A 13,368-nucleotide genomic window follows, 5' to 3' on the forward strand; every position below is an offset into this window, starting at 1 on the left:
GTTCCGAAGTTAGGCCGTCGCGAAACCCGAGGCTTGTTTTGCAGGGAACTACTTCTCTCCAGCAAATGCTGCTATCGGAGGAAACATTCACTGCCCAGGCAGCACGCCGCCGTTGGACAATCTTGGACCAACATCGGCTAACATCGGCACCGACGTCGGGCCGACGTCGGAAGTGCAACTTCTTCCAATGTCGGGCCGACGTTCAAGCCAATGATGGGCTGACGTTTTGCCGATGTTTTAGCCAGTATGCAACCAACATTGGGCCGACGAAGGCCCATCGTATTGCCGACAAAGCTGCCAATGTTCGGCCAACATTGGGCCATATTTCAGCCAATCACATGCCATTTTTACGCCGATGTTAGCTGCACGACGAATATTGGCTACGGATGTACGACCGACATTGGACCAATCCAGGGCCACATTGCAGCCAATCAAATGCCGTTATTACACCGATGTTTCCTGCACGACGAATATTGACTACTGATTGGCTTGCCATTATGTAACCATTATTAGTAGGGAATTTTTCTTACCAGAAGATTTAAACAATATGCCTCGATGACCCGCTCTTGTAGCTTTGCAGCCCTGTATACTTGGGGCAACAGAAAATTGAATGCTGAGAACTGAAAGCAGTTACTCGATCTATTTCATCTTTTATACCTCATTCCCTTTGCTAACACTAAAAGTGTAGTTTATTTTTTTACCAATTTATCTTTTGCAATAGCGAGTGCTTTATTTGGTACTGGTATTTGGTACAGCAGATCGAAAAAAGTCGTTAGGAAGTAAATGTTGAAAGCGTATGTCCCCCACTTGCAATCCCCACATATGTCCCCCACATGGTAATCGAGAATATTCATAGTTTAGAGCATTTTTTTGTAACTAAAACATGGTGATGGTGCTTCCGAATCAGCATAAGCTAGCCGAACAGTGCACCACCGACAGTCTGCAGATTATTTATTCTTTGTTTTTTTTTTATTTGATACAACGAAAAATGTATATATTGAAAAATATATATACACAACTAAAAAAGCCCCGCTCTACTGCAGGTCAGGTTGCGTTGGGGGCACAGTGACAGTGGTGCTGTCAAGGCCCTGGCTGCTGTGGCTGGGCAGGAAGCCAGCTGCCGCGAGCAGCCGATAATCTGCACTCTGAGAGTGGGGATCATCGGGCTGCTCCACAACAAATGCTTCTCTGAAGCGCCGCTTCCTGCCCCCACAGCGATCACCAGACCCTGGCAGCCACCTCTTAATAAAGTTGAGGGCCTCCGCCTGGTCGCACCCTGCTTTTTGGCAGATGACATCTGCATACAAGAACAGAAATACCATAGTACACATGAAGCACTGCAGTACAGAGAATACACAAGGGTACACACACATAAAACAATGAACAAGTCTAACCTGTCACTAATCTACAGAGCCTCAGGTTCACAAAGGCCCTTTTCCCTTTTCTGCCATGAAGGCTGTACAGCACTTGCACGTCATGTGCCAATACAGCCTTCATGGCATTCACACCAATTTCTCGGAGGCCACGTCCCCCAATCTGCAGGAGGTGCTTGCGCTGTAAAAAAATGCAAGAAGCATAGATGGGGTAAACGCAACAGCACATCGAAATGTTTTCATGATAAAAATCTGCAAGAACAGGACACTGAAAACAACAACTTGAATTTTTGGGCACCACACCATTTCATTGTTTTTTTACGCTAACTTCAACTCACTTGACCTAAAATGGTTTCCACATCAGCCCTCTCACACTCAGTGTGAGAACCTTTCAGAGTCCTTCTCTGAATGCAGTTTCGCTGTTATGAAATCAAATACAACACTGTTATAACCCTTAATAAATATTGATTCTAGCTATGAAATAGTATAATTACTTTGTACAGTGCTCAAATTCCAATACACGTTTCTTCGAGGTTACAATGTCTTTGCCTGAATGTTGACCAGGAGTAGCTTCTACAGGTGAAAAACGATAAAATATGTGGAATTCAAAAAGAAGCTTGGACATGTTTTTAATCAATGCATTGTAAGCAGAGCACAACAAGATAAATGAACATGATCAAGGCGTACTAAGAGGCAACCTTAGAGCGACCAAATCTTGGTCATAGATGAAACTGATAGAAAAATAAAGGTCGCACTAGATGGTCGCACCATTTGCTGTTTATATTTTTCTGTGATAGCCAACAAAGAGGCATGTCGCTATAGAAATCTCATCACAATAAACAAAGGTGCATTTTTCTTCACACTGCGAAATTGGGTGCATGTTAGATTTTTAAAAAAGTAAGAAATCGGCTAACACAAGGCAGGGTGAACTGTAGCTCAATGTAGAGAGAGCCACAGCGGACACGAAATAGGGTGATAAATGAACAAAATTACTGAATGTCTGTTTTAAGCAGGCTACTGCTAGTCACTGCCCATCAAACACACGATGCCGCCTACATCGTCTGCTAGCTTAGGACAGTTCACTCAGACTTCACAGACTATAGTAAATACAGTCGAATCTCATTAATTCCAACACACTTAATTCGAACTGACGCTGTGGTCCTATCAAAGCTATACCGCGTTCCGAAAATGCTCTCAGCACCCCGCCCCATCCTGCGGTGGCACTTCAGACACCTCATCGCTGTGCTTGAAGAAGAAAATGAAGAAAAGGAAAGAAAAGACTGCGGTGGAATGTTTGCCAAATGCCAATCTGCGACATTCCTGTGCCCCGCTTCGGCTTTTTCCGTCCCTGCCACGTAGAGACCCTTCTCCTCTTAACACTGCACATGAAGAGAAAGAGGGGAAAAAAAGCTGTCGCAGAGAGTTGGCTCTCTCATGCCGATCTGCAACGCGCCGGTGTCACGCTTCCCTGTTTTTCGTTCCTGCTATGTAGAGACTCTTCTCCTTTCAACACCGCGCATGAAGAGAGAAAAAAAAAAAAGCTGCCGCGGAGTGTTTCTCTCTCGAATGCCGATCTGCTTTTCTCCAGGTGGAGACGCTCCTCCATTCTCATCATGTGCTGGCCACGCTCCGGCTGCAGCGCAGATGGTAACAGTGGAAACACAGTTATCTTCGAAGAGTGTCAGCACTGGACATTGCCGCGCGCAACTTCTTTTGCCAGGAGAATACTGAAGCTGAAGTACAAATGCTTTGCAAACTGCACGCAAAACTTGTTGACTCGTTGCAAGGCCAACGTGTACAGACATGTATTGACTACTTTAATTAATGACGGATGTCCTGTAATTTGTGAATAAAACTTCTCCATGCACATGCATCACTGCATGGTAAGCCCTCCGCTCGTTTACCCTATTCACTCTATTCTACCGCACCCTCGATTGTAACGCGCGCCCGGTTTCCACGACGACAAAAAAAAAAAAAAAAAAGACATCGGTTGCAATGCGCACCCTTTTTTCTCGTTAGCCCGCTTGATCACACCACTCGCGAAAACGACTCTTTTTGAGAGCGTCTTCCGTTTAAATATGAAGTACGGGGGAAGCTTATGCCTATCTGACGTGCAACAGAGCATTGCTGTCACTCTAGTTTTACCGTGGCCCGATGTCAGTACACAAACTTGCTTCGCCCCCTTCTCCTAGACGGTTGTGGTGCCAGGCATGTCGAAGTAAAGAGGCGTGTGATCGGCATTCCCGATTTGCCCAAGCAGGTAGCCGTTGTTGTGCCGCAAGTTTAGGAGGAACCTCTGAAGACTCTGAAGCTTTTCTTCGTACTCCTCCGGCAACTTCCGGCATATGCCCGTTCGCCTTTTCTCTTCATAAAGTTCGTTAGCCAGCACCTGCTCGCTTTAAACTGGCTCTGCGTAAGACCTTTTTCTAAGGCTAGTTGCATAGCCCGCACTTGGAGCAGTTCTGTCGTCACGGGCCGCTGTGCCACTCACTGCTCAAGCACATACTCGCCGAGCAGTTCTTCAATTTGCGGAAACTGACCCTGCTGTGGTCCACTGAAGCCTTTACGTGCAGCTTTGCTGTCGACAATCTTCCGCTTTTGTTTCCGCCAGTCTTGCACGCACGTTTCAGGAAACGGGAACGCACGTTTTGTGAACGACCGCGATGCGGCTCGATTTCCGTCTGTTTCTGCACACGCGATGACTTTCCTTTCAAAAGCGACATCGTGGTGCACTCGAATTCTTGGAGTCTGCCCTTCCATGCCGTCGATGCTAATGCACTACAAGATGACGAACTCCTCAGCACACGTGCGAAGTGCTGCACATGGGAAACACATAGGCAGAAATGGCCGACGCACGTAGGGGGTGGCCATTTCGGAAATGCCGATGGCTATAGAATAACCGTATTCATTTTTTTCGTACTCGATTCTAACGCGCATGTGATTTTTGAACTCGCTTAACCGGAAAAAAGGTGCCCGTTAGATCCGAGTAATTACGGTACTGCTTGTCATCATTATCCCTGTGATCATGGATGACGTACACACTGTCCTGAAAAGACATGCATGGCAAACACACAATTCTAAGAAAATTACATTCTGCTGCAATCACTGCAAGCAAGATGCAGCCGTGTCAAGGTGATCAATGATTGTGATCACAAAGCTGAAAGTATACAGTCACGCCCTTTTTTTAAGGCTAGCCCTTTTTTTAAGGCTAACTGTATAGCCTGCACTTGGAGCAGTTCTGTCGTCACGGGCCGCTGTGCTGCTCACTGCTTAATCACATACTCGCCGAGCAGCTCTTCAATTTGTGGAAACCGACCCTGCTGTGGTCCACTGAAGCCTTTGCGTGAATCTTTGCTGTCGACAATATTCTGCTTTTGTTTCCGCAAGTCCCGTACGCACGTTTCGGGAACTCCGAATGACCGCGATGCGGCCCGATTTCTGTCCGTTCCGGCACACGCGACGACTTTTCTTTTAGAAGCAGCATTGTGGTGCACTCGTCGAGTTTTTGGAGTCGGCCCTACCATGCCATCGATGCTAATGTACTACAAGATGACGAACTCCTCAGCACACGTATGAGGTGCCGCGCATGGGAAACACATAGGCAGAAATGACCGACGCGCCATGCCGACGCACGTAGGGGGCGGCCATTTTGTAAGCGGCGATGGCAATAGAATGACCATATTCATTTTTTTTTTTTCGTACTCGATTCTAACGCACATGCGATTTATGAACTCTCTTAACCGGAAAAAAGGTGCGTGTTAGATTCAAGTAATTACGGTAACTTTCATTATTTTGAACTTCTTTTAATTTGAACAAATTTTCTGGCCTCTTTGAGTACGAATTATTCATATTCGACTGTAGTACAGTGCCTCATGAGATAACCTCACTAGTTTGTTTCCCGAAACACAGTATCTTAAAGCAGTACTAAATTTCTGCATGTTACATAGGCATATTAAAAATCAAGAAATATACACCAAAGCCGCAGCCACAGCTTTACTCTGCACAGCTGCCTCTGCTGCCTCCACTTCTCCAATTGTACCAGCAGGCAGCCGGGGAAGGTCAAAGGGGCGCTGTGCTGGCTGGGCGTGCTGAGGCACGGACAAGAGCCGTACCTTGTGCTTCAGCTGTCGCACCTCCTGCAGAACCTCTCTTTGTTGCTGCCGGATGCCAAGTTGGATCCGCAGGATCCGTAGCAATAGAGCTGAAACATACAAGAGTACATACCATATTTACTCGCACAATTTGCATCCTCACATAATTTGCTCACCAGTATAATTAGCCAGCCTGCTTTACTACAAGAAACTTTTTGCTCGCATACTTTGCCCTCCCCAACCAGCCCGAGCCACCTTGCCAGCACACACACAGACACATTTGACTTCATGATGCTCTGGTCAGGCAAATCTCTTGTCGAGCAGGCGAGTGCAGTCTTACACAAAATGGACTGAGTGCAAGGTCCCTTCTTCCATGAACTTTTATGCTTTCCCTAGAATATCGAACTTGAAAACTGAAACCTGTTTATGTGTAGTGCGAAATGCCTAAAGTTTTGCCTCCTATCTTCCCACCTCTTCCACGGCAAGAATGTATTCCCGAGACACAGCACAGATGTTGAACGCGTGCAAGGACCTGTCACATCAACTAGATGAGGCAGGTTTTCGCACTCATTTTTTTTTTCGGTTTCGCCATCTGGTCATTGCGTTTTTACCGTTCCTTGTGATAGGCTACAATAATTATATACGAGGCAGATTGCTGTTATAAAGCTTACCGAAGAAAACTGAAACCGTGCTACCGCTAAGCACATCAGCGTGGAGTTCTTCGACATGCAATATTCAGTATGGGAGCCAGCAGAAGAGTGCGTTGAATAAGACTTAGCATAGAAGCTTGGGTGTGTTGGTTAGATATCGGAGGGAACACAACGCAATAGAAGACTGGGACAAGGAATGGACACACACACACATGAAGGGCGACACACACAGCACTGTGTTGGCATCGCGCTTCCTTGTCTGCATCTTACTTTACGTTGGGTTCCCGACAATTATTGGAGAGTACTTATGTTCTCTGGTATAACCCTGTCGTGGGAACTGGTTTTTGTGAGCACTGTTCGGAAGAACTTCAAGAAAATTGGGGCGTTTGAACAGGCTTAGCAAACAAATGACAATCCGCTTTGAGACAGCTGTGACAGCGCCTGCAACATATATTCCCAGTTGAGCTTTTAGGCCAGCGATTCCCACTAGCTTCGCACATGACCGGATTGACAAAAAAAGTACACATAATACGCGAGTATATACCGCATTTGACTCTGTAGCTTTGATGAACCAGGCAGATACATAAATTTATCCAAAACTCCATTGATTCTGTTGCAAAATTATTCAACAAACAAATTGCGATGTTATCCATGTTACTATACGATTGTGGCACTTTACCATTGCAGCTTTCCAGGAGGCACACATAGTGCAGCGTTAGTTCACCACTCGCAGTTAATTGTATGCAGTAGGTTGCTCACAACAACTGACTGCATGCAATGGTGAACATCTTGCATGCTTGCACCGCTGTTTCAGCATGCTGGCTGCTTCCCATATGGCTATCAATTGCTGTTCACAAAATTGGGAAGATGAAGAAAGACTACACAGTGCCCTCTGGCCACCCTATACTCCAAACCTCCAGCCAACAAACAAACAAAAGAAACAGAAGTATGCAAATGAATATTATTCCTAATGCACCTGGAATGGAGTGTAGTTTTCACCAATTCTGTGTGTTAAGTCAATATGGAGTGAGTTAACTCCACAAAGTAGCTTTTCTCATAACAGTGTTCACTCTATTGTAACACAAGGAGTGACTTCATAGCATCTAGAAAGAAAAATAGAATCTTCAGTATTTGATAGAAATGTGAGGCTCTACCTTAAAACAACAATAATCTGGAAAAAGAACTCATTTTATTCGAAAAAAAAAAGGTAGCACAGTTGATCCCCTTTACAAGAGACACTGATGTAACAGACAAACGGGGATAAGAGGCACCAGTGTGCAGGCTGACATTTGACCCATCATGCATCAGGCACTCCGTAGATGCACCTGTGCAGCCGGGAGCCCTGCAGTCAAGCATGCTGAGCAAGACTGTTGACCACTGTACAATGACACATTGCCACAAAATTTCAAAACTTCATTTCACAGTCTTCTGCAAAAGCTTCTTACACTCTTGCATAATTTTTGCACAAGCTTCTCTCATTCTTGCGTGATTTTCGTCAAAACATATAAGTGTTGGAAGTTGTATGTCCCCAAAAACTTGCACAATACAAATAGCATACATTAAAGTCTATCACTTAATACGTGCATAGTGTAACAATGAAAGGAAACTCACGCATGGTTTGGTCCGAGCCTTCCCCGTGCGGTGCCTCCTTGAGCCTTGGAGAGCACTGTACAGCTAGAGCAAAGTAGCATCAATCCAGTGTTAATGGCAGGTTAACAAGACGACAAAACTAACCCCCATATTCATTAACGCTCCCCGACTCGACTTTCACCCTTCACTTGACAGAGTTGAGCACTGCGCCGCTGCTCGTTTGAAAGCGACGCTGCGCTACTCGAGAATCACAGCAGATTATTGCTGACATGCAGCAATTTTCTCTGCTTAGAGACGGCGCTCCCATCAGCCATCTCAAGTGAAGGTGAAGCGCTGAGTGGAGGGACGTTCTAGAATACGGGGGTAAGATTGGTTGCAAGAACACTACAATAGACACACTTAATTTTTACACTTCATCTATATTGTACAGCTACACACATTCTGCATCCTTATAATGCAACATATACATACAGGCTTATAAAGTAAACACTGTAGGCTGCTCAAATAACACCTACACAAAAAAATTACCCAAAAGTGGCCATGCGCAAAGTACTTTTATTTGAAACTCACAAAACTTTTGCGGTGATGGAGAATAAATAAGACAGGTTACGCTTGGAGGCACACGAGACCTCCGCAGCTTTCATAAAGTACAAAAAACAATATGGTATGTGTGTGTGTATGTACGCATGAAGCTTCAGCCTTTACATACGGTTTCTTGAAAGAATCGACTATGAATTTTATGGCACCTGTGTCCTTCAGCGCAATTGAAAGCCTGCTGATCAGTGTGTGCAATTGTGGAATAGTTACATAGAAAATGGCGTGAAACACCTAAAATCAAATTTTTCTAGCTAGGAAATATGCAGCTGTGTATACACAACACATGCTGCAAACAGTGGGAGGTGACCACAAGAGTGATTTGAGTGTAAGCGGCAGTATTCCGCATTCATGCACCCCGCCATTTTCAACTGTTGCCCAAAAGCAGCACCACTTCAGCGTGCTACTTTTTTTTTACATCATAAACAGCACGGAATACAGCGAGGATGAAAACAACATATGCAATTAAATTTTGAGCACTATTTATGGTGCGCATGATTGATTGATTGATATGTGGGGTTTAACGTCCCAAAACCACTATATGATTATGATAGACGCCGTAGTGGAGGGCTCCGGAAATTTAGACCACCTGGGGTTCTTTAATGTGCACCTAAATCTGAGCACACGGGCCTACAACATTCCCGCCTCCATCGGAAATGCAGCCACCGCAGCCGGGATTCGAACCCGCGCCCTGCGGGTCAGCAGCCGAGTACCTTAGCCACTAGACCACCGCGGCGGGGATGGTGCGCATGAAAAAAAAAAAAAAAAAAAAAAAAAAGGCCTTTGTACAACAACGAATTCATAATTTGCCTTCACGGACCTTCTGTTAGGCTGCACCACATACAGATTTTTTGTGGCTTTCAAAAAAGATTTGAAAAAAAAAAAAAATAATAACCGTGTTTACTCTCGTCATGAGCGCACTGATTAAGTCACCCTCATTTCAGTCGCCAAAATTTTGAATTTTTTTTTTCTCCCACATATTAAACACACACGTTACGTTCATCCGCTGAAGTCCCACGGGCTCCCCCCCCCCCCCCCACCCTGCCGCCTTCGCTCGCTACCACGTGCCATTTTATTTTTGTTTCTATTTGTTCACGGAACGTCCCCTGTCTTTTTTAATTATCTCTTGTAACATATGTGGCATTATCTTGTTCCCGAGGTGCCACAGGTGCTCTGCTATGTAGATGCACCATTCCATTAAACTAGTATTTTTGATCAACTGTGCATTTCTGATGTTTACCTTGGAAGTACGTAAAACTGGCATGCTTCTTGATCTACGATACACATGTGGCTTGTCTCACTTTGAAGGAAAAGTTAGCATACAATGGTGTAAATGCTTAGAATTTGAAATATTGAGGCAGCAGCACACCGCAGATGATCATATGGTAAAGAAACAAGTGCTGCCTTATTACTGGCAAGTTGTCACTTATATGTACAAATAAATTTTGCGAGCTAAAAAAAGTACAAAAGCACAGCGAGGCTATGATGTGGTTCAACCTGTGGGTTCGCTTCATTTATCACGCCATATGATGAAGCTTCCTTTGGTAAAACTGCTCAGATAAGAAAAAAAGTTTGCTGTCCAATACAGCAACTATACAAAGTGTGCACGTGCATCTCGCAGCGCCTTTTCGTCACTTCCGAAATGCGCCACCAACATGCCCGGGCACCAACCGAATCTGTTGCCTACAACTGCCATGTTGTCTCCTCGTGCTTGCACCCATTTAGTTTTGCCTCACGATGCAAGTTTGAGAAATTATGAGCTGCTAGTGAGGCAAGTTGATTTAGTAGTCCACGCAGAGAGAGCAGAGCTTAGGGTGTTTCTTCGCTGAAAGTTATAACCTGAAATTGAGAACGCACATTCCGATTTTCCTAAAAGTACCAGCGTATTTGGCTGGTGCAGATTAACAAAAGCTACTTGAAGAAACTTTGCAATATTTGCATCTTCAGGTGCAACTTCATTACGGGTAAGTGCCATAGCCAAGTATTTACCTGCAAACAGATATAGCTTACCAAGATACTGTACATACAAACTTGTCCGCAGTTAAAATCATGATGGCGAGGAAGGCGGTTAAAATCGTGATGGCGATCGCGGAGATTTGGTATTGCATTGAAACAAACTATAAAGAATGGGAAACAATATTAGTTCACTTTGAAGTACAGCCAATCAATCGGTTCAAGTTGGGCGTCAGGATTTTTTTTAATTAGTCAATTAATTCTATACACGGTCTCTATCATGTTCAGTGACTCCACTGTACATTAGTGTACAACAAAAGCAAAAATACAAAGTGAAAAGTGTGTTAAAGCATACGCGGAAAATAAAGTGATGACTGGCATTACCGCGGCACACACCACGCAAAGTCGCTATCTGCCTTGTATAATATTTTCCTCGACTATTTCCACAAATTGCAATCAAAGAGGCTCAAGCTCAACATCAGCACTGTTTAAAACACTTGGGGGGGGGGGGGGGGCATTGCTACTTTGGTGGCGTAGGCCGTGACAATATATTCATAATATTATATCTCTTGTAAACTTGCCTAGCTCTGCACGACTAGTTTTCGATGGGAGCAGCTGTGCTTCGCACATCCACTCTTAAAAGTGCGGCTCGAGAGATTTTGAGCTTTCACTTGTTTTTGGGCCAGGCAATCTGTAGTGAAAGCAAGATAATAGGCCCTCATAGGTTGTGGCGGGCAGCTGGTGTACGCCGTGGCTGGTATATGTGTCTCACATCTTGATTATCTGGTCTTGTATCGAGTGAACGAGCGAGGCCTTCCTAATCCAATGAGCTCGTTAAAGTAAGACAACAAAAAACCACAATGCTTCCACATCGTTCACAGCAACAGATGACGAGCCCCCAACAAACCGCACTGCAGCACGTGAACTGCCGTAGGTACCCAGGGAGTTGCCCGGGCATGGCGGGAGAGGGCGACAACGGCAGAAGTGACATCACAAGAACACTATGTATAAAGGGGACATTTAAAGACTTTTTTCCCATTTTTAAACTTCGTGCACTGTTCTGTCACAATTTATAGCTCAGAATAGTTGTATTTTGAAAAGGGCACTAATTCATAAGCCCAATGGTTCAAGCATGGGTGCATTTAGGGGGCCCATTCTACGTTTTACTTATGCCCTTCAAGAACTTGCTTACAGGGCCAAAGTCCTGTTTCAGAAAGAACACGCTAGTGCGTGGCCAGCAGTCCGTCAAGCATTAGTGCTGGTGAGATTTGGAAATGCAGCGCATGAGCATCCTCATCTGCTACTTCTCTGCTCATGCTCTCGGGGCTTACTTGCGAGGCACGGTCCTTCGCACTTTTCATTTTCACACTGTAAATCAACTGATACGAACTCTGCCTTCCATTATTTATTAAACCAATATTTCATGGTCACGAGGACGAGCTTAAAATGTTTGCTACATCAGACCTGAACAGCATTTTGAGTCATCGAAACTTGCTAGTTGCAGCGAGCATTATGCGAAAAATATGATGTGCTTTACGGTGACAACTTGCAAAACACTGCAGCAACGATTAAAATCATGCATTTTTTGTGCTCACAGGAAATCCCTGAAGCAGGAGGCACTGGGCTAGATAAATTGCGCAGCTAAAATACGGATGCGCTTTCCAATGCTGTCATGCGTACAGGCGGAGAAATGGCAGACAAAACTGGGCGCACCCCGATTCTATGCGCATGCGTCCCATTCACAAGCCTCGCTGCCAGTTGGCACCACATGGCTCACTGTCCATGAGCTCGCTTGTTTCCTGTAACAGTGGACCATACGGTACACCTATTTAAAAACGAGGATAGAATGTATATAATGCAGCATCTGATGAAGCCATGACGATGTGTTGCTGATGAAATCTGGAACTCTAGTTAGCACCCTTATTGTTAACCAGCCGACCGACTAGCAAAAAGATTTGCGACTGAAATGATGGCATCTACACCTGCCCTTAAAGGGACACTGAACAAAGTTTTTGCCGCCGAGATTTTCAGCCAAAGCAAAAGATTGGGCCATGAAATTCATATACAGTAATAATTTCAAGCAGAAACTACGAAAACATACTGAATTTAATGAGCCTTTTACAAAATGCCGCGTCTAGCTTTTAGACACGGCGTTTTCTAAAAGGTCGCGACATTTATTTTTCAAGTTTTTTTTGTTATTCAAGACAAATCTACGGTGCATTGTTCACAGAAAACAAAATTGCCTCGGTAAGATTTCTTTGCGAGCAGCTTACTAATTTTAAGGCAGGCGCGTTGATTCGTGAACTGAAGGATGCGAGTGATCGATCTTGCCTGCTAGTGGCTAGGCGACAAAGGCTTTACCTCATGTCCTGGTGTAGCGAAGTCACGCAAATGGGGCAGAAAATGTGCATTATCATTTATTTCACCTAAATATCACACGTATGTGACTTACTGCCGGTGACAGGTGATCAAGATGAAGCCGACAAGTTGCAAATCTGAACAAGAATTCACTCGAATGAAAAACCAACCTATACTCACGTGCACGGTGAAGTCGAACACGTCGTCCGTCAATGTTGTCGCTGATGCCCGAAGGAAAAGAGAAGAGGACAAGCGACGGGGTCGTCTCTTTCTATAAAGTCGGCGGAACTGCCAGAACGGCCAACACAAAAGGCATCGGGTTGACATTCCTCCATCTGGGCATCAGTCGCTCCACCCGGGCATGCAGCTGCTACTGGTTCTACTACTATCCTCTTCCCCGTGCCTCTTCCCGACATTGCAGTGTTGCTGCCATACTCGCGAATCTTTTTAAATTAAAGCACGCAATCATGTATTATCGTGCGCCCTACTAAACTTAAAAACAGTGCGCCGGTACATGAGATCACGAAGCGCGGTCCACGCCATCACAAGAGCAATTAGAGAAATGAAACTAAGAAAACAAAAATGTATAAAATATTTTGTCTCAATACGATCCGCAATCCAGTTTCCTGCAGCGGCTTTTGGCTCTGTATGAACGGCCAAGCCAGTGCCAAGCCAAGCTTGCGTCTCGGATCAGCTGTTTGTTTCCATCGAGAATTCAACAGTGAACTGGCAATTTGTTTATACCTGTGTCACACGGGC

The 13,368-nt window shown here is 44.9% G+C and overlaps 1 protein-coding gene across 5 annotated transcripts; it reads right to left on the minus strand.

The window, feature by feature from the left end:
* Positions 1-947: 947 nt before the first annotated feature.
* LOC142776168 (uncharacterized) lies at positions 948-13,158 on the minus strand. Of its 5 annotated transcripts, none has more exons than XM_075879369.1 (5): positions 12,790-13,158; positions 7,726-7,780; positions 5,348-5,574; positions 1,395-1,554; positions 948-1,297 (listed from the first exon to the last, which is right to left on the minus strand). In XM_075879369.1, the coding sequence occupies exons 1-5, from the start codon at positions 12,934-12,936 to the stop codon at positions 1,035-1,037; spliced, it is 852 nt and encodes a 283-aa protein (XP_075735484.1). In that variant the 5' UTR covers positions 12,937-13,158; the 3' UTR covers positions 948-1,034. The 5 variants fall into 5 exon arrangements, with proteins under 5 accessions (XP_075735484.1, XP_075735485.1, XP_075735483.1 ...); XM_075879370.1 differs by having other exon boundaries at positions 5,486-5,574; positions 7,726-7,788; positions 12,780-13,158; XM_075879368.1 differs by having other exon boundaries at positions 7,726-7,788; positions 12,780-13,158.
* Between the last annotated feature and the right edge of the window lie 210 nt (positions 13,159-13,368).

The sequence above is a fragment of the Rhipicephalus microplus genome, chromosome X (genome assembly GCF_043290135.1).
Source record: "Rhipicephalus microplus isolate Deutch F79 chromosome X, USDA_Rmic, whole genome shotgun sequence".
Classification (NCBI taxonomy): Eukaryota; Metazoa; Arthropoda; class Arachnida; order Ixodida; family Ixodidae; genus Rhipicephalus; species Rhipicephalus microplus.

Coding starts and splice junctions, on each gene's coding strand:
- LOC142776168 (XM_075879368.1), bottom strand. CDS start 12,936: ATGTCAACCCGATGCCTTTTGTGTTGGCCGTTCTGGCAGTTCCGCCGA. Junction 5,575..7,725: donor AGGCTCGGACCAAACCATGC/GTGAGTTTCCTT, acceptor TGTATGTTTCAG/CTCTATTGCTACGGATCCTG. Junction 1,298..1,394: donor GCTCTGTAGATTAGTGACAG/GTTAGACTTGTT, acceptor TCTTGTATGCAG/ATGTCATCTGCCAAAAAGCA.